Source organism: Sardina pilchardus, chromosome 4 (genome assembly GCF_963854185.1).
Source record: "Sardina pilchardus chromosome 4, fSarPil1.1, whole genome shotgun sequence".
Lineage (NCBI taxonomy): Eukaryota > Metazoa > Chordata > Actinopteri > Clupeiformes > Clupeidae > Sardina > Sardina pilchardus.
Genome location: NC_084997.1, coordinates 26035217 through 26062362, shown reverse-complemented (window position 1 = coordinate 26062362; position 27146 = coordinate 26035217). Strand labels below are relative to the sequence as shown.

The window sequence follows — 27146 nt, the reverse complement described above, 5'->3', positions numbered from 1 at the left end:
TTTGCCTTCAACATCACCAGGCCCGAGAATGTCACCACAAACCATAACAAATCAGCAAACATGGCTACGTGGCTACTGGAAGGTGAAATATGTCTCTCTGTCACATCACAAGAACACAACAATTTGTCCTTCTGATGGTTACGTAAGGAAACTGCCCTCTCCAGCGTGGCTTTGGTTGATTTGATATATTGTGGTGTGGTGTGGTGTGGTGTGTGCGAGCAAGTGATTATGAGGAGTGATAATGTATGTGATATTCTAGTTGGTCAAAGTTCATGGTTCTAATCTACACTGTTCTACTGACAGAATGGAGGAACAGCTAAAAAACTCACACTTTCACACATGAACACAGGTGTTTCAAACACCTGCAATCAGGGATGTATAGTGGAAGCTAAGTGCAAGTAAACACAGTTTATCCACCTTTTATTAGAGTTGATCAAAAGTGTTTTTACCAATTGCAGCTTTTACTGTAACACTCAAAAATCACATAGTATCATCCACATTCATAGTCTGGCTATCACCATCTTTTAAGATTTGACATTAGTCTGAGGACTCTGCACTTTATTTCTACTACACAAGAGGCATGGTGAATGGGCATAATCTTACTGTGCGCTTTTGGATAATCTTTCAACCAATCAGACCAACGGTCCGGGTTTGCCTTTTGGATAAGCTTTGTGATTGGACCTAGAAGATGTGGACAGGAAGCAGGAGAGATAGATGTGCAGGTTTCCAGCCTGAGCTGCAGGGCCAAATCCAAATTGCTGGCAAATCAGGAAGGGTTTACCCAGCCTACACACTACTACGTCCTCGACTGCAATGTTTATGTTAGCGGTCCCTCTCTCTCACAGATGACTCAAAGTGGCCAGCTCCAATAATGGTGACAAAATAGCTCCAACACTGCTATTTGCATGCTGTGATTTGCATACAAGGTGTGCAAATAACAATGTCAAATGAAACACAGCCATTTTTCAATCATATAGAAATCATTCCACCCAAGAAGCAGTGTTTCCCCTGAATATGAACATAGTACAAGTAATGTATACACTGTTTAAGCTTACAAAATGGCTGTGTCTCATTTAACATTGTTATTTGTACACATTATCATTATTTAAAGCACAGCATGTAAACAGGGAAAAGCTGGAGTTCTTTTGTCACTATTGGGAGGTGTAGGTTACTGGAGCTGGCCACTTCGAGGCACCTGTGCTACGCTAGGTTAGCGGTGGGTGCATCAGACCAAGTAACTACGGAGATGGAATATATCGACTTATCTAACTCTGTGGAATACACTGGATAGCCTAAGTCCCAAAGAGTCAGTGCATTCCTTTAAGACGTCTTAAGAAGGCTGCTATTACTGTAAATTAAGTCAAAATGAAAGAGCTAGGTAAGTCTCTTTATACTACAAACAATACCAACTACGTGTTTTGGTAGGGGGGTGGGTGGCAAGCACGTCAGGCTCCTGGTGAATTTCCATGGCCTGTTTTAGTTGGGCTTATGGCAGCCTCAGCGATGTTGGGCAACAGCTTGTGATCCAGGCTTTGTTGCCATTGTCAGCTTCACTGCACTGATGTGACTGGTGCACTGTTTCTGTATTGTTGTGAGTTAAGAGTGGGACTGGATGTGTGTGTCTGCGTGTGTGTGTGTGTGTGTGTGTGTGTGTGTGTGTGATCGAGAGAGAGAGAGAGAGAGAGAGAGTATGTTGTGGTAGAGAGAAAGCGTGTGTTTGTGTGTGTGTGTTTGTGTGTGTGATAGAGAGAGAGAAAGAGAGAGTGTGTGTGCCTGCGTGTGTGTTTGTGTGTGTGTGTTTATGAAGGGGGTGTTGTTTTCTTGGGTGATTCTGGACAGTGCCAGTATTATTGTGGGGCACTGTGGAGACGCTGAGGTTTGTGTTTTGTGATTGGCTACTGCATTGTTAGGCCATCCTGACCAGGCCTGAGGACAAACTGCCATCAAACACACAAACACACACACACACACACACACACACACACACACAACATAGCTTCCCTTCCTCCTCACTCACTCAACTACTCTTACACAAACACATGCAAAAACAGTACACACACGCACGCACGCGCACGCACGCACACACACACACACACACACACACACACACACACACACACACACACACACACACACACACACACACACACACACACACACACACACACACACGTAGAGGCTAAACACAAGTAATGTAGTTGATCCACCTCTCAAAAGAGAGTATTCACCAAAAGCAACTTGTAACATTAAAATCTCACACTGAATTATCCACAATACAATACTGAATACCTTTTTTAAAAAAATCTGTTTTTTTGGCGCAGTCCACATGGCACAGTCCACCTTACCGTGATCAGAATTCATAGTTTACCCACCTCTTATTTTACCACTACAGCCCTGCACACACACACACACACACACACACACACACACACACACACACACACACACACACACACACACACCTGTGGCACACCTGTTACCTGATATACACCTGATCCCCTCTGCCCCTATTGTAGGTAAATACTGGTAGCAAGGAGTTCACACACCAGTGAATTCCTGGAGGCGCAGCGAGCCTGACAGCGCACGTCATCTCTGGCTGACTGACAGGTCATCTCCAACTCTTGTCTCTCTGTCTGTCTTGATGCTGAGATGTAGTCAGCATGCAATGTTTTTAACTTCACTGAAACAAAGGATAAAGTGTTATCTTAGTCTATATTGCACCGGCATGCCTTTGAAAAGTATAAGGCTTTATGCCTTTACTATGATAGGACAGTGACTGGCTGTCAAACTGTTGTCCACTACTGACCCTTTACGTGTAAAGTCCTCATGGTAATATGCTGCATATGCTTCCAATGACTGCAAGCCAGTGGTCTTTAATTTTGTTGCTGCATATTCGTGAGCATATTTCATATTTCCAGAGAAAATATTTATTCATGTTGTCTGAATTTTTTTTTCTCTCTCTCAAACACACAAATGAACTGTACTGTAGGTGAACCTATTAATAATGCTGTTCATTAGGTCTTCCTATGGAACAGCCAATTTCACAGCATTTAGAATGGGACACAGTAGCCTGCAGCAGAGCTGCAGCTCAGCTCAGAACACACTGTGAGCAAGGGCCGGCAGAGTTGATGTTTGGTGGCGGAGTGACGCCTTTGACCAAAACAATGAACAGAGAGCAGCCCACACAGGCACCTCCTGATAGCCAGTACATTTCCACGATAGGAGATATCCACATGTGAGAGGGCTATTGGCAAGCTTTGGACTTAGTGGAACAGATAAAGATGGAGAGAGAGAGAGAGAGAGAGAGAGAGAGAGAGAGAGAGAGAGAGAGAGATAATGCATGGTGTCACACAGCGGTGGAAGCAATAAAGTTAAAAGCAAGGTATACCATTGCGCCAAAACAACCTTGCGTAACTCGTACCGTAGCCGTACAAAGCTCACCCGTGTTAATGTGATGTGTGGTTGGCGTTGCATTGAGGTCTCAACTGACCCAAAACACAGTGGGGAGTCAGATGTCCATCTCTTTGCTAGTAGGACCAATCAAGCCGGCTGATTTTGAGTTTGCATTCACGCTGGGGCTAGTGTTTCGCTGCTGTGTACGGATGTCTAAATTAAATCTCAGCCGGAGAAAACAGATCCCGAATCAATATTCTGAGTTGGATTATTGGGCTGGCCGAATTTGTAACATCATATATTGCAAGCTGTCACTATGTTCCGGTTGTGGAGGCGGCTCTTTAGTCTGGCCTTGTTTCTCCTGCGATTGGTGTGTAGCACTCACCTAATTCTGCAGTAGAGAAACTCAATTAATTTGGCAGTCTCTCTGTGTGTGTGTGTGTGTTCCACTTTCGTTCCACTTTCACACGGAAAGACTGGGGTGCACAGAACTTGGTGGTCACGTAGCCCCAGTTTTCAGAGAATATTAGGAGAACCGTAGGGCCTTATGTTGATCTGAGGGGTCATATCAACCCATCCCATAATTTCATGTATAGCGCAGTTAAAAAGGAAAAAGCAAAAATGAGGTGTTGTAATTTCAGGTACTGTATTTCTCACCCGACACGGTCAAAACGGCATGACATTGGAAGTGTAGGATTAATATGACCCTATGAATGCATGTCTTATGTCTGAGGAAGGCAGTGTGTCCTGAAATGTCACATGTGGTGAATAAAAAGAAAAAAGTTTATCGAAGCTTAAGCGTGCAGACTTTTTTGTAATTTTTACCCTATGAATGCATGCCAAGTTCCGTGGAACTCTGTTCATGGGGGGCCATACAATTAATTAATTTATGTGTACATTTAGTGAATGTACACTATGCACATGCATGCACAAAGACAAATAAAGACGCAGGCACACACACACACACACACAAACACACAGATAAACACACAGACACGCTTTGCGGTACGTCAGTTAAGACTACTCTTACTTGTGCGTGAATGGCAGCTTGGCAAGGCATTCAGGGATGGCTGAGTTTGTTTGAATGTGTGTGTCCAAATAAGAGATCACAAAGTAGTTTTTTTATTTTAATTTGCATACAGTGAAAAATGAAATGCATGTTGCTCATGTTTTATTTTACAATAAATTCTGAAACGTGTGGATATTCTGATTCACAAACTTGCTACTTATTCTTAGAATTTATTGATTAAGAGGTGTAGCATCCTATCTCACCCATCTCCAAAGGAGTGGTAGAAGTGTAAAACCTCACCAAGCACAATACATATATTAACAGTAGTATAAGGTGGATCATAAACATGGAGAATCAGAAGGATGCAAAGATTATTATTATTTTTTTTTTTAAAAGACGAAGCAGACATATGGGATGACGGTAGTAAAGCGATTGGCTGTGTCCAAACCAATTCAGTCAATGACCATAAATCTTGTTATGTAATTACCTTCTGTCTATGCACCTGTGAAGTGAATGAGCTTAAGCAGTTTATGGAAGAGAGGACGAGACTCACTGACTGTTGAGCAAACGAACCCAAACAGACCATTCACAGCTTTCCTCTGGGTCCTGAATAAGCGTGGTTTAGTCATTTGCTTCCCCTAGTTTATAGATTCATGCAGAGGAATGTGAGCACCCCCCTCCTCCCGCCTCCCTCCCTCCCACCACCAGCCCCCTCCTCAGTGATGTAAAAGGAATTTCACACAAGTGACGTGTGGACACACCATGGCCACTCCTTGCCCACATGTTAAACAGCACAAGTCACGTGACGCCATGTTTTTTTCGATCGTGTTAAAAGGCCTCGTCAGAGGACCAGAGGGAGTAAAAAACAAACACATGGACACTTTGTTTCTTCAGACGAGGATTTTCTGTCAGTGGAAAACTACTGGTAGTGAGAGGGGGGGGGCAGACAGGGAAGGAGGGGGAATTAGGGTGTGCACACTGGAGGGGGGTGTTCAGCAACGCACGTGTATGGCAGTGGGAGACTGACGACAAGGAGAAATACCACGGTATCTCTACACATCAATACTAGAGTATACATTTACAATAAAAGGGTAAATAAAGTGGGTTTAAGAGGGAGTCTGCCCTAATGGCTAATGAATGTGTATTATGCTTGAGTGACTAACTCAATGGATTTATGAATGTCTGTCCTGGGGAGTGTCACAGCATGTGTACATACTTGATATGTTATGGCATTTTCACTTTCCGATTAGCATTAGTAAACTAGAAACTGGATGTGGTGCATATCAGACAATAGAGGGGGTGATTATGACTTGTAAGCCTCAAGAAGAATATCAGTAAACACACACACACGATACTTGACCACCTCAATTTTTCAGCAACAAATCCGTTTATTGGCATCTTCTGAAAAAACATAAGCAGGAAGTTTACAGGTATTTGTCCATCAGGGTAATGAACCAAACAAAGCTACTGCCATTCAGAAACGGCACACACAATGAATGATGCCATTATGCACAATGACACCTAATTAGTACACTCTAACCATAAAATGGCAAATGCTGAACAATCTCATGATTGCTGAACAGCTGCTGAATTCTTCCCCCCTCCATTCTGTCCACTAAAAGATTGAACATGTTTTTAAAGCAACTGTTAAATCAAAAACAGATTTCTAAATCAGTTAGTCACGCCACCATTGTGATTTACAATTGACAGTGAACTGTAAAACTCCTGAAGTCACAAATAAACTTTGGGACAATTAATGACATTGCAAATTCAACCACACCTAAAGACAAAGTTCACTGTAAATTTAACACAAAGTAAAATAACTAAATCAATCACAGAGTGCTAAAAATGAAATGTAAAAATAATTAAAAGAAACACAAGGACAAAGTAAAAAACACCAAGAAAACAAAGCTGGAATTGTCATGTACTGTAAACCTTCAATTTAACTTTACTCCATCTTTACTCAAAACTGTGCAGGTCATTTAACTGTTAACAATAAATCAGCATGGCGCGTGCCCTACTAAATGTCATAATTACATTGCCACTGATTTGTGCCTTTGAGATACAGATTTGAGATCCACTACAGAGGTAAAAAAGCCAATTCATTTGGGCCAGGATTGCGTTTTCATGTCAATCAATTCATCATTTTTTTTAAAAGAAAGACAAGATTGAGAAAATGTTAATTTTCACACTTTTTTTTATTGCATTTTATATTTTTTTCTGTCATCTGCCTTTTTAGAGACTATGTACCAACAGACAGAATAAATACACAGACCTTGCCACTTTCTGAAATGCACTCGTATAATTGTGGTGGACCAACATTCAAAGTTGATTGGGATAGTTCCTTAGATTTCACGAAATGCCCAAATGTAGTGACAGGGAGGAAGAGAGGACCATAACAACTTTGATTTCAGAGGTGGGATGTGAATTGTGTGCGTTGTGTACTTTCAATAATCTATTCGAATGAAATGCAAAATAACAAGGATAAACAATTTCACCACATCAATGAACAGCACTTTTCAATTAAATATCGTCAAACAAACAAACAAAAAAGTATCCATACTCATATACATCTAACGATCGCCGACCTTATATTCTTGCATTTCTTCTCAACAGTACATGTGAAAAAGCAGAGGCAAAAACAACCCTGCCCAGGTTTCAATACCACTTTTTGGATTCTTCCGCTAGAAGAACTAAATATAATTTTGCACAGCAATGACAAGACATCCCATTGACTGATGTTACATATTGGGATATATATATATATAGAAGTACAGTATATGTCAGGTTTTTCTTTTTTTGTATCATAGTTATTCATGAAATGATTTCAAAGTACTTCATTATTTTGTTGTTTCTGTTGTAAGCATGGCTGTGCTTTCAAAGGCAACACTTTTAACAGTTAACAGGAAATGGTGACCATACAAATTCCATCAATGGGAAAACTCCCATTATGTTCAACACATTGCAGCTTTGTGAGGAAAATGAATACAGAATCTCAACAAGCTAATAGCTAAATGCTAATAAAGCAATATCTAAAGCATTTTTACAGACCCATATGAGTTACTGGTTATATTACACTGGAAGTGGAACACGCCCAATGGCTGAGGACCAAGACAGATTTGCTCTCGAACCACCTGTCTTCCTTAGTTCTAAACAAGAGACCTTAAGTTTTTCAATTGTGAATGTTCTCATCTGCTTTAGTAAAAGGCTTTTTGGTGGTTTCATAACTTTGAATAACAACAAAAAGGAAAATGTTACAAAAATATATCATTGAAGGCCAGGCGTAGAAAGTGCTTAATAGAGTACAAAAGCACAGTTCATGACTCAGTAGACAAAATCAGACGTAATGCTACGGGCCATTCAAATGGGCCGAACAAACAGGTGGATATAGGAACAAGCCTTGTGAACATCACTAATTTACCACCGCTACAAAGCCATGACCTCAAAACAGCACAAAATGCTGTTCAAGACAGGCTACAGACACTACTCGATACTTGACTCAAAAATACAACACAAAAGGGCAATACAACATAGAATGACATTATCGAATGATGTCAATGGTCCCAAAACAAAGTCATAAATAGTCACTTCACTGAATGCAGAGACAAATATACAGTATAGCTTTTTTACATGAAGAAATAGAAGAATGATCAATAAATAAGGCAAATATCACCACATCACTTGCTAGAAACAATTGGTACATGTGTTACTTTGTTGTCCAGTAATTATGTCCCTCGGCATAAAAAGTGAAAATTTTAGGTAGAGCATTTTGAGATAGTAATTCAGATATTTTATACATCTACAGAAAGAATTCAAGAATTTCTAGGATTCAGTATCTTTTCTACCTTTCTTTCCAGGTCTCTCCAGGAAAGCTAAACATCACACTGTAAATATTACAGACTCAAGATAGCTTTTACAGAACTTAGGACATTACAAGTGCCACTGTTCAAAATGTAATTTTGCATGTCCCCAAGAGCTGCAGCATGACTATAGGGAGAAATACACAAACATAAAAATTCCCAAGGAGCACACCAAAACAAGGCCAATGTTCAGCACCAGCTTGGTTTTGGGAGGTTCATAAAGCATCTCCATGATGACTTGTTCTTGGTCTTCCTCTGGTAACTTGGCTTGGGTTATGGGCTCCTGGTCGTCATGACCGCAGATCCAGTTGAACAGACGCGTGCATAATTGGTGCTGTCCATCGCTGCTGCTGTTCGGAATACTTCCATCCTCCTCTCTGTCCGCAAGATCAGTGTGGCCATTCCCGAAGCCCTCCATTCGTGTGGGCAGGTCGCTGTTTGGGATCATGTGCTTGTTGTCTCCGGCTGAGATGAGGAGATTGATTTCAGCACCGTCCAGGATCTTCTCTTTCTGGATGTCAGTGGGCACCTGCTTGTGGAGAGTGCCGTTGCCGCTGCAGTGGATGGGATGTTTTTCAAGTTCGCGGAGCTCCTCGCAGTCTCTGACAGGAAGTCCCTCGACTTTGGGAAGCCCCCAAAAAGTGGTGTTGTAGACCTTGTCCTTTGAGGGGGGAGGAGTGCAGAGACTGACCACTACAGCAACCCCTCCGGAGAGCCAGAAGAGACTGGCTGCCACATACATGTAGTGAATGTGGGTGATGAAAAAGGGGCGGTCATCGGGCTGGTCACAGCGGGGCTCGCGGTAGATGAATCCAAGGATCAACCGCAGGGTTCCCAGGGTGAAGCCAGTCATGCCGCCCCAGAAGGCGCCCGTCTCGTTGCACCGTTTCCAGAAGACGCCAAGCATGAACAGGGCAGCTACTGGTGGAGTAAGGTACCCAGCAATCTCCTGGATGTAAAGGTACATCTGGCCTCCTTGCATCTCGATGATGACTGGCACCCAAGCGATGCTGATTACCACCATGACGATCACAAAGATGCGGCCAACGATCAACAGCTCCCGGGAGGAGGCACACTTGCGGACCATCTTGTAGATGTCCAGGGTGAAGATGGTGCTTGCACTGTTGAAGATGGAGTCCAGGTCACTCATGAGAGCGGCGATCATAACCGCCATCATCAAACCGCGCAGACCGACCGGCATCACGCTCATCACCAGGCGTGGGTAAGCGATGTTAGAGCAGCCTGCCTGACTGCCGCACACCTGCATGCAGTGTTCCGGGCTAATGCACACGAGCTCGTCGGCAAACAGCGTGCGGGAGATCATCCCTGGAATGACTATAATGAACATTGGGAGGACTTTCAAGAATCCTGCCATGAGTGTGGAACCCTTAGCATGGGCGATGTTCTTCGCGGCAAGCACTCTCTGGACGATGACTTGATCGGCACACCAGTACCAGATTGAGGCTGGGGTCTGGCCTAAAAGGAAACCAGGCCAGGGAATGTCCTCATCAAGAGGCCCACGCAAGATCCTCAGGGAGTCTGGCTTTGGATGGATGCGGCACGAGTTGGTATAGGTGAAGTTGCTGACTGCCTGTATGGCTGTGACATTGGGAACAGCCTGCATGTACTTTTCCCGTAATCCCTCCAAGCCACCAACCTTCACCATGCTAATAATGGTCAGAGTCAGGGCGCCACCAATCATGAGCACAGCCTGAAGGGTGTCGGTGTAAATCACAGCGACCAGGCCGCCAGTAACGGTCAACAGGGCAGTCATGCTGATGAGAAGGATGATTGACAAGTACAGATTCCAGCCGAGGGACTCCTGTATAAACAGAGCACCAGCATACAAGTCCACAGACAGCTTGGTGAAGACGTAGAGCATGATGGAGAGGGCTGCGAAGTACACCTTCAGCCTCCGCCCACCGTAGCGCTTGGAGAGGTACTCCGGCATCGTGTAGACCCCGCAGTGGATGTACACAGGGATGAAGACCCAACCGAGGAGTTGCAGAAGGAGCAGCGAGTTGAACTCCCAAGCACCAACAGCAAAGCCGCTGGCCGCTCCAGATCCCGCCAGGCCGATGAAGTGCTCACTGCCGATGTTGCTGACAAAAAGTGACGCTCCGATCACTACCCAGTTCATGGACCGGCCAGCAAGAAAGTATCCGCTCACCGTGCTCCGATTGGTTTTCCACACGGCGAAGAAGCCAATCGCGAGAACCAAGACAAAGTATAGTGCCACAACAGCAATATCAGCAGCTTCCATCATAGTCGGAGCCATGTTTCAGACGACAGTCTACTCCCGATTTAACAAGAAATTCCTTTTTTTTTTTTTAAAGTACCTACGGGTTAAAGATGTGGTTTAATGGAATAAAAAAAAATCCTATGCAGCATCTGCTTTCGTTAAAATGCTTTATCCTTTGGTTTGCTGTCTGTCTGGAAGGGAAACTGAAGAATCCACCATCTGGTCAATTTCTATGAGTTTTAAGATAAGGTAATCCACCGGTACTGAGATGAATGCACAGGGGATTTATTTGGGGTAGGATGCTTCTGGTCTCTGGTCTAGTAATGGCTAGAGCTTACATTCCTGCAAGACAGCAAAGAAAAAGACAACAGTCTAATTAGTGGCGGTGGTGTTGATGGTGACTAAACGACTAATCGGTGAGGGACGACACACCGGCACTTCCACTTGAACATCACACAGAATCAGAGTTCATCCCTCATGGGCACGTGTGATATGCACTATTAATTCAAAGAACAAACCTGAGTGTGTAAATATACTTTATTCTGTTCTCTGGAATCCCAAAGTTATACAGAAAATGCATGGACATGTAGGCTACAACCAACTAGCAAAGACATGAGAGGGCACATAATGTCATCACTCACCCAATATATTCATTGCCAATTCATTTCAAATGTGATATGCTGGGCCTGCATTAATGGTATACAAAATAATATAAATGAAGACACAATCTACCTCTATCACACATTTAGTTTCTTGCATCCTTGCCTGAAATCACACATTTGTGTAAAACAGGAAAATAAGGACATAAAATAAATCTCAGAATTTATTAACCCACTGTAAGTTATAATAATAACCATAATAATAATAATACAATTATTATAATGATTATTACTGTTACTAGCATTATATTGTTCTACTGTATGTCATAACTTGAGAATAACTGAGAACAGACCAACAGAACATATTGAATACTTTTGCATGTCCTCAAAGACATCTGCTTGCTAATTTTGCTAAATTCAACAATTAAGATGACATCCGGGCAAAACTTAAACATAACTGCTCAAAAAGACATGTCACATCTCACAATGGTTACTAGGTCCCAGAGAATGGATGAATTGAGTATTGCACTGTGTTCTCTGATGTTAAAATAGCATATATTCAACTTTGATTTAAAAAAATAAACTCAATTGCAATTTTACAAGACTAATTAAAACCATATATTTAGGCTGGGTATTGAAATGGTCTGTTTGACTAAATGGCGCCCTCTTTGGCAACCCCAATTGAACTTCAATGGCTTTGCGAGGTCTGACATCACAAGCAAGCAGTTTTGCTGAATCGCCCGTTTTTTAGTGTCTATTTCAAGATTTCCATATGAAGGAGGGCACAACCATGCCTCGTGTTCATGATAGCTCTTTGTTTATGCACAACCTCTCATAATTCATGAAAACCAAGAAAAAAATGATTTCCATTCTCTGGGACCTTTAAGTCTCTGTCTGTCTGTCTATCTCTTTCTTAAATCTGGTTCAGGCTGCAGTAGCTACGGTACTCTTTCAATGCTGTAGACAAGTCCCTTCTGTTGTGTGCCACTACAGGTTTCAGACAAAACAGTTTGAATCCGCTATGCAGTACACTACACTCTTTCTGCCGTTCTTAACCTCCATACAACCATATTTTAAAAGAGGACCCTGTTTACAATTTCACTACACAGTCACACGCTTTCCTCTCCTCACAGTCAAGGGTCCTTCATGTCAAATACAGGGATCTTTTAGGGGTGGTAGGTATGAAACTTAGGAAGGAATATACTGCCATAAGGTATATGGATTTTGACTATAATGCCAAATACTGATAGATAGGGTATCCATGTCAACACACACACACACACACACACACACACACACACACACACTGAGTGAAGTATGAACTAATTTCGGAATGCAGAAACAGTTATGCAAATCTTGTGATATAAACAAAGTTACTTACTTAAAATAGATCTGTGCAATGTGAAATGTGTCCAAGCTATACTTGTTACTGAACAGTTTTCCCCTTTACATTTGTACTGAAATTTCAAGAAATACAAATATGCTACACTCTAAAAAATGCTGGGTTATTTTTTCAACCAAACCGCTGGGTTGAGGCTGCTGGGTCATTTTATTGGGTTGTTTTAACTCGTATTGGGTCATTTCTGTAACCCAGCTTGTTGGGTTGATAGTACAGCGCTGCTGGGTTGACCATTTAGGACTGTGCCCCTCCTCTCCCCCACCTGATGTGGAGCACACTGCCCAGCACCTGGGTGAATTTAACACAGCTGCATAGTTATTTGAGAGGTTGAAGAAAAAAATCGGCAGACATATTCTTTCAACCGTCCAGTCCAGCAGCTGCTGCCAACAAATGCAATGGAAATCAGGCGATTCCGGAAGGTATGTATCTGTTTTTAACTTCTGCATTTTAAAAAGAAATCCAGACGGATTTTAAAAGTCCACCCAGAGACATACCCTTTGTGATATGAATGAATATTCTGCCTGACGATTTCATTCAGCCTCAAGCATGACAGCTATATTAGCTAGCAGTTAAGCTAAGTTAACATTAACTTACAATGGTTTCCCAAAATCGTTAAGAAGCTCTTAAGTCCTAAGAACTTCTTAGGAGCGTTCTTAGAACATTCTTACAACGCTCCTAAGAAGTTCTTAGCACTTAAGAGCTTCTTAACAATTTTGGGAAACCCGGCCAATATCTGTTCATGTTAAATCTACACAAAGACAGACTCATAAAAAACACAGTTCTATGTTCACTGGGTATGAACCGCTGAACAGAAACAAAACGAAATTTTACAACGAACTAAAATTAGCATAACAGCTGTAGGTAATGTTAGCAGACAAGTAACAAAATTATGCTTTATGTTGCAGCTGAGGTTTATCAGCTAATGTTAGCTAGGCTACAGCGAAGTAGTCTCTGCCCAACACACGTAACTGACGGTAATAATCATGGCAAACAACATCTTATTAACTAATTTAGGGTAGCTTCATATTATAGCCATGTTACTTATTGGGTGTATTTTGGTAGTAGCGTTACAAACACCTTGGATCCACTGACTGAATAACGTGCTAACATTGGCTAGCTAACGTTAGCATCGCTACTACTGAAATTACGTTTATTAGCCTGCTTATCCAGCTCATCTCCAAACGCACGTTTTGTTACCTGTATTAGGATTAAAACAACGCCATAATATTAGGTCTCCTGGTGGATTTTTAATGTTTGTCAACATCATTCATTGATAATGGTTCATGGAAGTCTTGATATAAAGCTCTGTAAATAACTGATTCTTTTGTTTTCTTTGATTGACAGGGCTGACCCCCGAAACGGACCGTGGAATCTGCCTGCCCATGGAAGTAGCCTATCACAGACTGTTCAAAAATAAAGAAAAGTATAAAATAAATAATCATGTCTGTTTTATTTCATTGCATGGCTATTCTTGCCCATTTCTCATATAATATATTGTCTGTATCCAAGCTGTCAACAAAATGTGTGACTTTAAGTTTGGCTATTTAAGTGAAGTGTTTTAAAAATGAACCAGTGGATTTTTTTGGGATTTGGTTTCAAATATAACCCAAACATTATGTAAATTTAACTAAACATTCGTGTCAAAATAACCCAACACATTGGTTGAAATATCAACCCATCCGCTGGGTTAAATTTAATAACCCAATTTGCTGGGTTAAGATAACCCAATGCTGTGTTGGACCCCATTTTACTCAGCAGTTGGGTTGAAAATAACTACATTTGGGTTGTTTTTAACCCAGCATTTTTTAGAGTGTATATGCTGTACTGTATTGTTAACATCCCATGCTTCACATTGCCCTACCTCAAATATAATTCATACAAATATAAATTGTAGACCATAGGCTACTGCCACAGGAACTTTAAATCATTGAAGCTGTAAGAACAGCAACTGTAACTTGTAGGCTAATGTGCATATCATTGAGTTACAGTAAATCACCGTTAAATTAAAGCTTCAAGTCCAATACATTAACCATTTAGTATTGTATTTAGCTTGTAAGATATGTCTTCCTCACTGCAGTGGTTGATATGGCATGCAACACATATCTGCCCTCATGTTATGTAGCCTACACACAGTGGAGTTTGCAATCCCCATGGTGATGATGGGGTAATGGTAGAATGGTTAAGGAGCTGGGCTCCCATGCATGCACTAGCCTGAAAAGTTGTGGGTTTCGTTACCTGGCTTCCCTCATTGTGCCCTTAAGCAAGGCACTTGACCCTAACTGTTCCAGGGACAGTGGCCCTTGTAATACAATTGACATGACAGACATTAAGTAAACTTTTTTTCAGATAGAGCACTGCACTGATCTATGCTGCGTCAACTTCACGAATTTATCCTGTCCCACTGTCACGTGACGTTTTTTTTAAGTCAAGCGATTCTTCCTTCGGATCAGAGACGCAGGTAGAACATTCCAGAACAGGCGGATACTCCACTCCACTCCAGGTAGACTAGTAGTCTAGCCTAGTGGCAAGCATGTTAGTTCATGGCATGACGTCAACCAGTGGGCATCAGTCTCACACTGTAGCCGAGTTGCCAAATTTTACCTGATGGCGGCGGCAACAAAATCCTTAATAGCCAAGCCATAAATCACACCCCGGATGCCATCTCTCCCGTTGATGAAATGTCATCACATTGACTAATCTTAATACACTAGCGACATCCTCGATGATCTATCCTGACTTTAATCTACATTAGCCTAGTTGATTCACAGTGAGTCATTCGTTTAATCAAACAGGCTGCTACACGACAAGCTTAAAAGGAAACGGTGGATGTCGCTAGTGCAGCCAAGTCGACGGTCACTGCCTGCCTTGAGCATCAGAGGCGCCAGGAAATTTCTAGAATGCCGTTTTCATAGTGAGCTAGACTACGTTGTCACTGGACGATTTCGGTTGATTTACAAAATTCAACGAACATGTTAAACTTAGCAAGCTGATGGGCCTAACACTACTATCTTGGTAGGCTCGTTAACCCATCTTTGGAGTCAGACCATAGCGTGTACGCACGCAAGTGACGTTAGCCTAACCTTCAGAAAACATCAGCCTGACACACATTATTTCCCCTGACATTCGTTGTAAGTCAACGACAAGCTATTTTAGGTTAGACTTACTTACCATCTGAACGCATGCAATAGGCTAATTTATCCAAAAGTCACTATGACAAGCAGCCTAGCTAGCAGACATCCACTCAGTATGAATGAATCGCAATCCGAAGTCCCTTTCCGATCTCGAGGTTTGGTTCGCGATGTCCAATTAAGTAGGGTAACAGCTAGTAGCCTATATCGGTCACTTAAACAGTAGCTCGCTTGAGCAAACTTTGTATTCTTCACCGACACATCTGCCAGAGCGCTCTTTTATAGCCGTAATCGCATTGTCCTTTTGACTGGGCTGATATCTCTGTGCACGCCCCAAATAACGTATAATGCCACGCCCATCCCGAACTCCTTCCACACAGTAATAAATTATGAACGTGTTATCAGAGTGTCTTTGGTGTTATCAACGTTTTTATTGTTATTGTTATAATGGCAGTCGCTGTTTTCCTAGTGGTCATTAGGCCTGCATGAGAGATTTTAATTGGAAAATTCCAGATTGTCATGATTTGAAGTCATTTTGCGCCAAGCTCTAACACTAATTCTAATCCTATTGAACTTTAGGCCTAATAGGACTAGAGAAGCATCTAGAATTTTCAAGATGTTGGAATCTCCCTCTATTAAAGTCTTTGTAACTTTCCAAGATTAAATCTGTAGCGAAACCATGAAATATTGCATATAACATAGCAGCCACACAATGCAAAATAACATAAAAAAATATTCTCCAATATGCTAGGCTATTCCATTTCAGTCAATTGTGTGTGTGTGTGTGTGTGTGTGTGTGTGTGTGTGTGTGTGTGTGTGTGTGTGTGTGTGTGTGTGTGTGTGTGTGCGTGCGTGCGTGTTTGTTTGCAAATGAAACTCAGCCTATTGTATTACTCCATAAAATTAAAAGGCATGCATGCAGAAGGCTTGTTGAGACATGTGGGATTATGCAGTGAAGGGTTCATGATCATTCAGTGATGATTCAGTCACTGGCAGAAGCAGTGTTGCGGACATTTTTTCACTGACAGAAGTTATACCACCCAGGCATGCATGGTTCGCAAGTACAGTAGGCTACTTTTGAAACTCAAGGTAACAGTTGCCCGTGGATACTTGGCATCACCTTCGTTTGGTGATGAAAAGGAACAAAGGATGATATATGTCTGATGTGATTAGTAGTAAGCAAGACAATGAATGATGTTTATGTTATCTGCATGAAATATCCACACATACAGCAAAAGAGAGAGAGAGAGAGAGAGAGAGAGAGAGAGAGAGAGAGAGAGACATAGAAATTATCTGAAATGTTGTGAATTTTATTTGAATGCATCCCATAGAATTTAAAACACCATACTGTGGATTAAATTTAGATAATTTTCAACAACCAAACAAGATAAATCTATGGCCTGATTTACTGAAGAACCGAAACACTACATTAGACACCATATGAAAACCTCCGGTGCAGGTCTAGACTACTTTGTGCATAATCCCACTCTGGGAAACCAACCTCTAGTATGTAGGCTACACTCTAATCCTTCGGCCTACTAGAAAAAAACATTCTTTGACAGGTAGGCCTATTTTGGATTATGTTATGTGTTGGCCTGCACTATATGTTGTAATGCAATCGTTTGGAATAGAGGTCACTAGTTTTATGCTCCTTGCAACACTGTTGTTGTCCCTGTCAGTTAGGCTACAAACCACACCTCCTGTGTGTCGAGACAAGGCTATGCGACACTTATCACATTGAACATTGGTCTGTTATCATTTTGCATGTTGAGGTCTTCTTTAGTCTGTTCCCAGTTAATAAAATGAGCTGCCCATGGACAAAGTCACATTCAGAGCCATATTCCAGATAGGCTAACTGTATCTAGTGCACTTATCCAGTTAATTGTTACATTGGATAATACATCTTGATTGTATTATGGGGTTTGTTCATCTACTGTAGGCTACTTATCCAAGTAAAAGTAAAAAGTAGAAAAACTGGTGCCCTGTCTCATTCTGTTGAGGAAATGCAAGCTATAGACAAATAAATGCTCTATTTTCTGCATATAGTGTATAATGTAGAACTGGACACAGCATCACCGAATGGAACCACTGTGTCCAGTTCTACACAGTCATTGGTGTAAGGCCTAATGTCTGGGCCTGAGGAAGATGACAAAGGCCGGCCTACAAGTCCCATAATACATTGGGCGTCTGAAGGACGTTTATATCGTGCGACTTTGGCGCATGCGTATTCGATTTGACCTCGCTTCAGTCCCTTCAGTCACAGGAAAAAATGGCAGGCTTGGGGATGCAGGTATGACATTCGGAAAACCTTTACATCTTTATGTGCTTTCTGATTAACGTTTAATTTGAAATAATAAAAAATATGCGAGAGCATCGTATATAAAGCAACATTGTCAGTTTAAGTCTATTTAGGGTTTTTTAAAACTGCTGTTCGACGTGTTCAATGCTGTGCTGTAGCTAACATTAGCAAAGTTGGCTAACGTTAAATGAAGTGGTCTGTTGCGAACGTCAGTTATTTTATTCTATCCAACTGTTGCTTCACAGGACATCTACTGTAAAATGTGTTATGCACACTGTGATTTCATACCTTATTGGTGTTTCTACAAAAGCATTCGGTGTATTTGTGCAGGAAATGGGGATGGTACTCAATGTACCGTGTACCCATACTGTCATTCAGTGCGCGTTAGCTAACGTTAGCGTGCTATGCAGGAGCAGTAACGATAGCCATTTCGCTACCTAGCTAACTCAGTCAGTGGAAGCTGAAACATGCTAGCCAGGAATTGTTATGAACTTGAAGGTTATCATAAACCCTGTTGGGTGTCATTGGAAAAACTCTGTATTGTCGTGTTTATAAGATGTTATTGAACAGGTCATCTATCTCATTACGACGTCTCCAGTAACGTAATACGAGTTTGTCTGGCTCAGTCAGTAGTGTATGTTAACACTTGGCTAGTTAACTCTTAAGCTATTATGTAACTCTTTCAGCAGGTGCGTCAATTCAGCACGTCGGTCGTCCGATCAAAACTCATCAAGGTAATGGTGATAAAGCATTTTTTAAAGCTTGCATCTCTTATTCTTCCAGACATGGTTACTTTTATGTAGTCGGACTATCAGAGACTCAAGGACACTTATTGATCAGCTTGCTTGGCCTATGAAGTCCATTTTGTTTCATTCACTCTTTACTTTTAGGCCCCAATCCAGGTGTATGGAGTGGAAGGTCGCTATGCCACAGCTCTGTTCTCAGCAGCCAGTAAGCAAAAGAAACTGGATCAGGTGGAGCAGGAATTGGGAAAAGTGGCTGTGAGTTCTTTTTATTTTACTGCCTCTCATGCCCCTTTGTTGTCTCCTTGAAGGTTCTACACACTTCTTGACTGTCCTTGTACAGTATAACAGCTATGCACCATCCATTTTGGTGTAAGCGCTTGTTGCAAAGCAAAGCCTGTTGACTTTACTGTGTGATTTTTCATAAAGTTATAGGTGAAGCTCTGATTAGAAACAGCCTAGGGTCTATTATTGGATGAGTGTAGATTTCTGTTGGACCATAAACAAGGTGTTCTTCAGACACTTTTTTTTTTCCTAAGGAGTTCTCTAGAGGCAAGTTTATTTATAGCGCATTTCATACACAGATGCAAGTCAATGTACTTTACAGCAGAAAATCATTTGTTAATGAAAATATCCTAAAAAGTAAAATGCATGTAGTAGAATAGACATAAGGTGAAATCTATAACTATTGCAATGTTTAGTCAGACACGCAGTGAACAGCAACACTCTTTAGAAATGGAGATTCTTGAATTTCGATTGTGTCGTGTATATTCCTTTAGAGCCCAAAACATGCTGAAATGGATACAAGGAGGTTTATTTGTCACATGCATATCATTGCTAAAGTAAAGAATGCAGTGAAATTCTTATATGAAGAGTTAGATTATAGATATGCCTAAAAGGAGAGCATACCCATTATGTGTAGACGAACTGTACTACAAGAAGCAATAGTACTCACCTAAAGAGTGTTCTGTCAACTGGGTAATATATCGGATCAGTCATCAGAAGGCATCTGAGAACAGTTTTAGTCTTAAGTCTATATTAAAACTGGCGAAAGTTTTAGCTGGGTACAGGTTTTGCTGTTTCCGGTGCAGTCTAGAGAGCGAGCGAGCGAGAGAGAGATTCATTAATGTAGTTGATTGGAAACCCCATTCATAGCGTAGTAATCCATACTTTCTGTTGGTTGCATTCTAATCCAATCGATGTCCGATCTGTAAAACTGTATTCCCCTTGGATCAGATGGGCAGTACTGGTCTCAGTGTTTTTTGACATGCCAGCATCTGTCAATGTTGAAACTACTTGATTCAAGACTACAGGTAGACATGTATGGTTAAAGGGACACTTCACCGATTAGCATTAAGCTTTGTATCTTTAGAAAACCAGTCATGTTTTTGAATGGTCATGCATCATTCCCTCAGTTTGCCTTGAGATGGGAGAAATACGGATTTCAATGTTGGACTTCCTGCTTTCAATGATGTAAAAATCATCATTTTACATCATTGAAAGCAGGAAGTCCTATTTATGGGTTTCATTGAAATCCGTATTTCTCCCATCTCAAGGAATACTGAGGGAATTATGCACGACCATTCAAACAAAGACTGTTTTTCTAAAGACACAAAGCTTAATGCTAATCGGTGAAGTGTCCCTTTAATGCACTTATCGAGCATTATTTAGACTATTGTTCTTTTCTGTCATAATAACTGTGTTATTTCTGCATTATTTAAAGGGATAGTTCGGATTTTAAGACACGAAGTTGTATGGGTTCCCTGTCAGCAACGTAGTGCATCAGCACTGACTTACCCCCGACAGCGTCCTGTGAGCCGAGATTCAGCCGGTTTTAGATCGTTTTTGATGCTGAAGAAAGTAGTCCGGCAAGTTTCTGGGGTCACGAAAGTAAAGTGTTTTTCTTCTCAAACCCATATGCGTTCAACAGAGTGATATATTTGCACCACAAAAACGTTGTCCAGGAAAAATTCAAACCTCGTTATCACTTACTTATTTTTCGCGATTCCTATCACTGCGCGCTACTGACAGCTGGACAACGTTTTTGTGGTGCAAATATATCACTCTGTTGAACGCATATGGTTTTGAGAAGAAAAACACTTTACTTTCGTGACCCCAGAAACTTGCTGAAGAAAATAGTCCGGCATCAAAAACGATCAAAAACCGGCTGGATCTCGGCTCACAGGACGCTGTCGGGGGTAAGTCAGTGCTGATGCACTACGTTGCTGACAGGGAACCCATACAACTTCGTGTCTTAAAATCCGAACTATCCCTTTAAACATTTAGTCATTCATTAACCATATTAAAAGTATTTTTTATTAGTTTGACATGCATTCCAAAAGATGAATGAAATTATCTCATGATTAAATTTGAATGATTTTAAACAACCTATGAATGAATTTATTTAATGAACATTGAAATGTTTTCTGCAAAAAATAAATACTATACAATAAAAATATTGTATTAGGGGGTTGTCTTATTCAGGGTCGTCTTTTATTCAGGCCAGTACGGTATTTTTGTTCTTAATCCTCACATACACTTAGTTGGCTTCTACGTTCCATCAAGTCATGCTTTCTCATGGTCTCTTTCGCCTCCCACAGTCCCTGATCAGGGACCCCAAGATGTCCAGCATTGTGTTCAACCCCCATGTCAAGCGCAGTGTGAAGCAGAAGACGTTTGGCGATGCCCTCGCCAAGGCCAATGCCTCGCCGCTCACAATCAACCTCATCAGTGAGTTTTTGACCCTTCTGTGTCCTTCAGGAACAACTGTCTCGACAAGATGATTATTGTTGAGTGTCCAAAGCCCCCAGGGGATTGGGTGAACTTGCCCCTTATAAAGGCTCAGTGACGGGCGAAATACAGACATAGTTATAGTATGACGTTTTTCAGATCTAATTTAAGTGCTTGATGTTTTTAATATGTGTTATGTGGCAACATTGATTGATAAAGGCTACAATCCACAAGTGTGTACTCAGTATGTTGTCATGGTGACTGTCTCCAGATGTTTTGGCTGATAATGGGCGCCTGCCCCTCACCGGTGACGTCATCGGTGCATTCAGGAAAATGATGAGCGCCCACCGCGGCGAAGTCACCTGCTCCGTTACCACTGCACAGGTATGCCAGATCTGTCCTTCATTTCTCAAAAAGAAAAAAGAAAACACCTGTACAGCAATTTCCCGCATATAAGCCGCAGGACAGTGTTTTATGCAAGTTAAAAGAAACAAAAGCATATTAACACCATATTAACTGCCCCCCTGTATTAACCTTGTAGCTGAAGAAACTTTGCAAAATCAATATATAAGCTGTGGCTAATAGTCGGGACATTACGATATACATGTGACTGTACCTGAGGTTTGAATAACGAAAAACAATCCAGCACCATCCAGATAATAAATACATTGGTCATCTATTATTCTGTATCAAATAGTGGTGTCTCATTTGTAGTTGTGCAAATGCCATGACTATTTGGGTTGAAAAATGGTTTGAGAACCATTCCTTAAACTATGTGATTGTTGTGACTAGTCACTTATAGTTGTGCACCTATGCATTACAACTCAGAAATAAACATCTGTGTTGCTCGGCATTCCTCCTTTAGTATTAGTATGTGATTCGTCATATTTTATTCATTAGCTTATTTATTTAAATATTTGTGTTTGTTTGTACTGTTAGCCATTGGATGAAGCCAACTTGGCTGACCTGAAAGTTGCCCTGAATGGCTTTTTGGCAAAGGGAGAGACCATCAAGCTGGAGACCAAGGTATGTCTGCTACCTCCTTGCCTTGCCTATAGAATTTTCTCGGACGTTTTTATCAATCTTAACATTTTAGGAAACTGGATCTCCTTGTTTGTATGATAGAATTACTCAATTCTGTGTGTGTAGTGAGACCGCATAAAACGATACAGCAGATTCACCCATTCAATTGTCCCAGAAATTCATACAACTTTCCCAGTTCAGCAGTCAAATAGATTATGTAGAGCTAGATACTAGAAGGTCTTGTTTCCATTACATTTTACTTGGATGAGCTTGCACAATAATTATTGTATTACTTTATTTTAGTCTGAGAATCACCTCCCTCTGAGAGAACTATTGTTGTAATCAAACCAAATCTTTGTCTTTCCCCTACTTTCTTTCCTTGGCTGCTAGTGCCGTGCTTGAGCGAAAAGTATAATTTCTGAATAAAGTGGACCAATCTAAGCACGGATATGAAAACATTTGACTATCTAATTTCCCCCTGTGTTTTCTCTTTTGTTTTCTCAGTCTGACCCATCTATTCTTGGCGGCATGATTGTCAGCATTGGGGACAAATACGTGGACATGTCTACTAAGACCAAGGTTCAGAAGCTCACCAAGCTGATCAAGGAAACCTAAGTCCTGTGGACTATTCTGACCAGACCCGACTAATCAATCCCAGAGTAGCGGAGAGGTGGCGTCCAACTGTCTCAAACCGCCTCCCAGTCTATAAAAGTTAACGTGTCCTGTTGTTCATAATAAATATTCTGTAACATACAGCTCTCTGTTTTTGCCTTCATTATTTATTTTGTTTTTGTGCATCAGTGTGTGCAGTTGATGGATGTGAATACATCAAAACATAAAAACCAGTGGTGTAGCCTACGTAATGCACAGAATTACACTGTATACCCACTTTGAAAGCATCACCATCGCTGTATACCCACTTCAAATAGGCAAGGACACATATTTACATTTGGGATAGATAGATAGATAGATAGATGGATCGATAGATAGATAGATACTTTATTGATCCCCAGGGGAAATTCAAGATTACAGTATACCTACTGTACTAAGCTAACTACTACATCACAGTACAATCCACTACAGCTGACATGACTATACGCCACTGATAAAAAAAAACACCTGTAATTGCACCCGAAAGAACATCAAATGAACATCCCACTTCAATCCCGGTGTTCTATTGACTAACGTTTCGACGTTACAAACGTCTTCATCAGAGTCCTCTGATGGACTCTGATGATGAAGACGTTTGTAACATCGAAATGTTTGTCAATGTTTTGGACCTTTTAAATGAATACAAAAGAAGACATCTGCGTTGCACCGGCATTCTTCTTTTCATATACTTCTGTCCTGGCCTGGTTGCACCAGATTGTCGCACAACTGCAGAAGGGCGAAGAACTTTCCTTTGTTTGCTGTTCATGTTGAGTATCTACCATTTACAGCTGTCACAGCACCAACTCATTGAAGTCCCTGTGGTTGCAATGGAAGGCTTCCCAATACCTTGTCTTATAGTGTATTTCGGAGACACAAAGCTTGACTATCCAGCTTACCAGAAGATCCGTGATGTGCCCCCTCTTATTGGATCAAGGAAGGCTGTTGTTACATCCAAGTCACTGCATACATACTGTACAGTTACCCCTGGACAACCACAGACAGCTAGCCCATCTGTGGTTTATTTAGCTGTACAAATGTGGTATGGTTGATGAGGCAGATGCATTGATGTACACTGATGACATTAAACTTGATACTGAAAGTTTGCAACTACCCAGTCAAATAACCAAGACCTGCTATGGGGAATGAAAGTAGTCCTGGAATCACAACCAGTGTTAGTAAAATGTTGATCTCCCTAGTGTGCTTAAGGTAACTAGAGTTCCAGGATGCATCCATGGCTCAGTGAATCCATGTCCTGTTAATGCCAAGCTTATCTGTGTTCATCAGAGATGTAGCCAGAGGTATGACAGGCTTATGTAGTTCGAGAGAAGTGGCCGTGTTTACAAACGTGAACCTTTGAACCCATGTAAACTACATATATTAAAATATAGGCCAATTCATTTTACGCATCAAAATGGATATTACAATAGGCCTATCAACACATATATAACCACATCAATTAATTAGCTCTTTTTGAATTAAATTCAACAAATCTTATGCTTCCCATGTTGCGTGACTACAAAACAAAATGCTCAGTATCATTGGTAACCTCCAGTTTTGGGAGAGGCTTGTGTACTAGCACTACTACTACTAGAACTAAGAGGCTTTAGTTTTTAGGACATAGGCCTACCCGTAACTCCAGTGGTCACACTTACCCCAGACCAATGACTTACATCCTAAACACAGTGGACACTAGAGGGCACCCTTTCTCTTCAATCAGTCTGTTGTGTTGGTCCAGTTACCAGTTGGTACTATCAAATCATAACCACACATTTTCAACAACTATTTAGTAACATACACACTATTACATGCAGTCATATTGCACATACTCAAATGAAAATATTTACATTGGTTATTATTATAGGCTCTATCAATGACTCCATTTTGGATTTGCATATGCTGGCCAAACAACATCCTGTTTACACTGTAGGCCTACACAGTATAGCCTATGATGGAAAATGACAGCTTACTGGTCTGCCAGTTTTATTATAGTAGGCTGTTGCTAGTTTATCAAAATAGCTAAAGTTATCTTATCAGTTCAGTAATATCGGTTGCTTGGTTAGGGTTGAACCATTTTAAACCCTCTTCCTGTTTGGTGGAGTGGTGTGGCACACAACACGGACAAAAATTACCGTGAGATGAGGTCTGGAAGACAATAACCATGGAAAAGAGCCATTTCTGCCAATGTAAACAGGATGTTGATCTGCCAGTAAGCAAATTTAAAAAGAGTCCCATAGACTGCATTTAGGAGAGGCTTTTATCCAAAGTGACCAACAACAACACTAAAATAAACAGTAGCAATTGCTGGCATTAAAAGAAAAGTACCCATTAGTAAAACACCTATAAGTACACACACTGAGCACTTTATTAGGGACACCTACACTTCATTATTATACATGCAATCATCTAACCATCCAATCATCGTCCCAGATTACTCAGTTCAGATGAGTGGCCAAATCTAGGAAGACTGTTGGATGTTCCAACCCTTTCCATTTGAGAATGAGGTTTCATGTTTCTTGTGTAGAGAGAATTACATTCTCTTGAATTTTCCCTTGGGGATCAATAAAGTATCTATCTATCTATATCTATCTCAGGACTTATCATAGACCACCTTGAATAAACATGTAAACAAATATGCAAGCATAGTTTGCATGGTTTGTCATTCAATGAAATAAAAGCTCATGTAACTTCCCCAGCTCACAAAACCTAAATTCCCTCACATTTAATTAAAACCCATTAAATCTACATCTGTATAGTCATGCAGATACAATATTCATTTGGCATCCGTCGCCTACTGCTTATAGGGAATTAGACGTAATGACCAAACACTACCCCTGGATACGTAAAATGCAGAGGACAAATTCCATACAGGGGACTATGGGACAAATGAAGTACAATGTAATTCTAGATGGTTACCTAATGCATTGGCTGATTTTCCACAAACTAATCTTTTGTTCCATTGCTCCATTACTTTAAACGTTGATCTAGTGGTCCATCTAGTGGTATTATAACATATCTACAGGAAGTGACCTCATTAATGACATTGGCTATGCTTGACATTACTTCAAACAGAGTAACTGGCATTTGAATGGCTGAAATGCTTGACAAAATTGTCATATAATTGATGATAATGGTGACTTAAGTGGGCCATACAATCAGGAAGTATCAGACCCCTAATTGTTTGTTTTCCAGATTGAATGGCATTCCTATCTCAGACTGAAATGTGGGCCATTTCAGCTGTGTGTGGCAGTAGGTCTGTGGGACTTTGGGTTTTTTGGTCCTTTGCCATGTTCTATACAAAGTTTTCTCAACAAAAACTCATTTCACAGTTCACTCGGGTTCCAGCGCACACAGATATTGAGGGCAATGAGATGGCAGACAAGTTGGCAAAAGAAACTCTTCCTGGAACGCAGTCCACAACCAAAGCCATGGTAGATTTTTTAAAGAAGACACAACTACCAAGAAGACTGTAGGCCTTTTCTTTATTCTCTTTATCCATTCTTTTTTTCAATTATTTTTGTTTAGCTATAATGTTATCACACCTCAGTCCAGTAGATGGCGGTAATACACTAAGCTTGCAAGCTGCCAATAAAAGCCATAGAAGAAGAGGAAGACGCCACAAAATCACACTGGGTGCCTCTCAACATGCCTCCTCGATCCTCGATGCTCGATCCTCGAGGGGCGTTCCCACTGATCTATAACTAACACTGGATAGACTATCCCCCCCATCATTCTTTGTAGATCAGTGAGGATCGAGGCCCGAGGAGCGAGGGAGGACGTATACTGTACACGCTGCATGAGAGGCACCTACTGAGTTGGTGAGCTGTCTGGATTTGTCTGTGTAGTGTAACTTGAATCAAGTAGCAAGTAGTGTAGCTGTATCAAAGGCAGAGCTAAGATACTTCATCAGAAGCCACTGCCTGGAACCCAAATTGTGCAAGGTAGGCCTACATTCAGGTACATTTCGAGCATTCCAGTCTGAAGAAAATTGACATTATATGAGGTGTGAGCCTGTTGTTTATTCTGCTGTTGGCCGATTGCTACGTATAGTAGGCCTAGCCTACGTTCTTGAC

The 27146-nt window shown here is 41.1% G+C and overlaps 2 protein-coding genes across 3 annotated transcripts; one reads left to right on the top strand and one right to left on the bottom strand.

Annotated features, from left to right (window-relative positions):
• Positions 1-5778: 5778 nt before the first annotated feature.
• Positions 5779-15892, bottom strand: slc5a3b (solute carrier family 5 member 3b). The gene is made up of 2 exons (XM_062534807.1): positions 15671-15892; positions 5779-10846 (listed from the first exon to the last, which is right to left on the bottom strand). Exon 2 carries the CDS (start codon positions 10538-10540, stop codon positions 8390-8392), a length of 2151 nt encoding a protein of 716 aa, XP_062390791.1. The 5' UTR covers positions 10541-10846; positions 15671-15892; the 3' UTR covers positions 5779-8389.
• A 1949-nt stretch (positions 15893-17841) lies between these two features.
• On the top strand, positions 17842-23180 carry atp5po (ATP synthase peripheral stalk subunit OSCP). Of its 2 annotated transcripts, none has more exons than XM_062534805.1 (7): positions 17842-17920; positions 18616-18663; positions 18820-18930; positions 21273-21402; positions 21674-21786; positions 22342-22428; positions 22930-23180. In XM_062534805.1, exons 1-7 carry the CDS (start codon positions 17900-17902, stop codon positions 23038-23040), a joined length of 621 nt encoding a protein of 206 aa, XP_062390789.1. In that variant the 5' UTR covers positions 17842-17899; the 3' UTR covers positions 23041-23180. The 2 variants fall into 2 exon arrangements, with proteins under 2 accessions (XP_062390789.1, XP_062390790.1); XM_062534806.1 differs by having other exon boundaries at positions 17866-17920; positions 18619-18663.
• The last annotated feature ends 3966 nt before the right edge of the window (positions 23181-27146 follow it).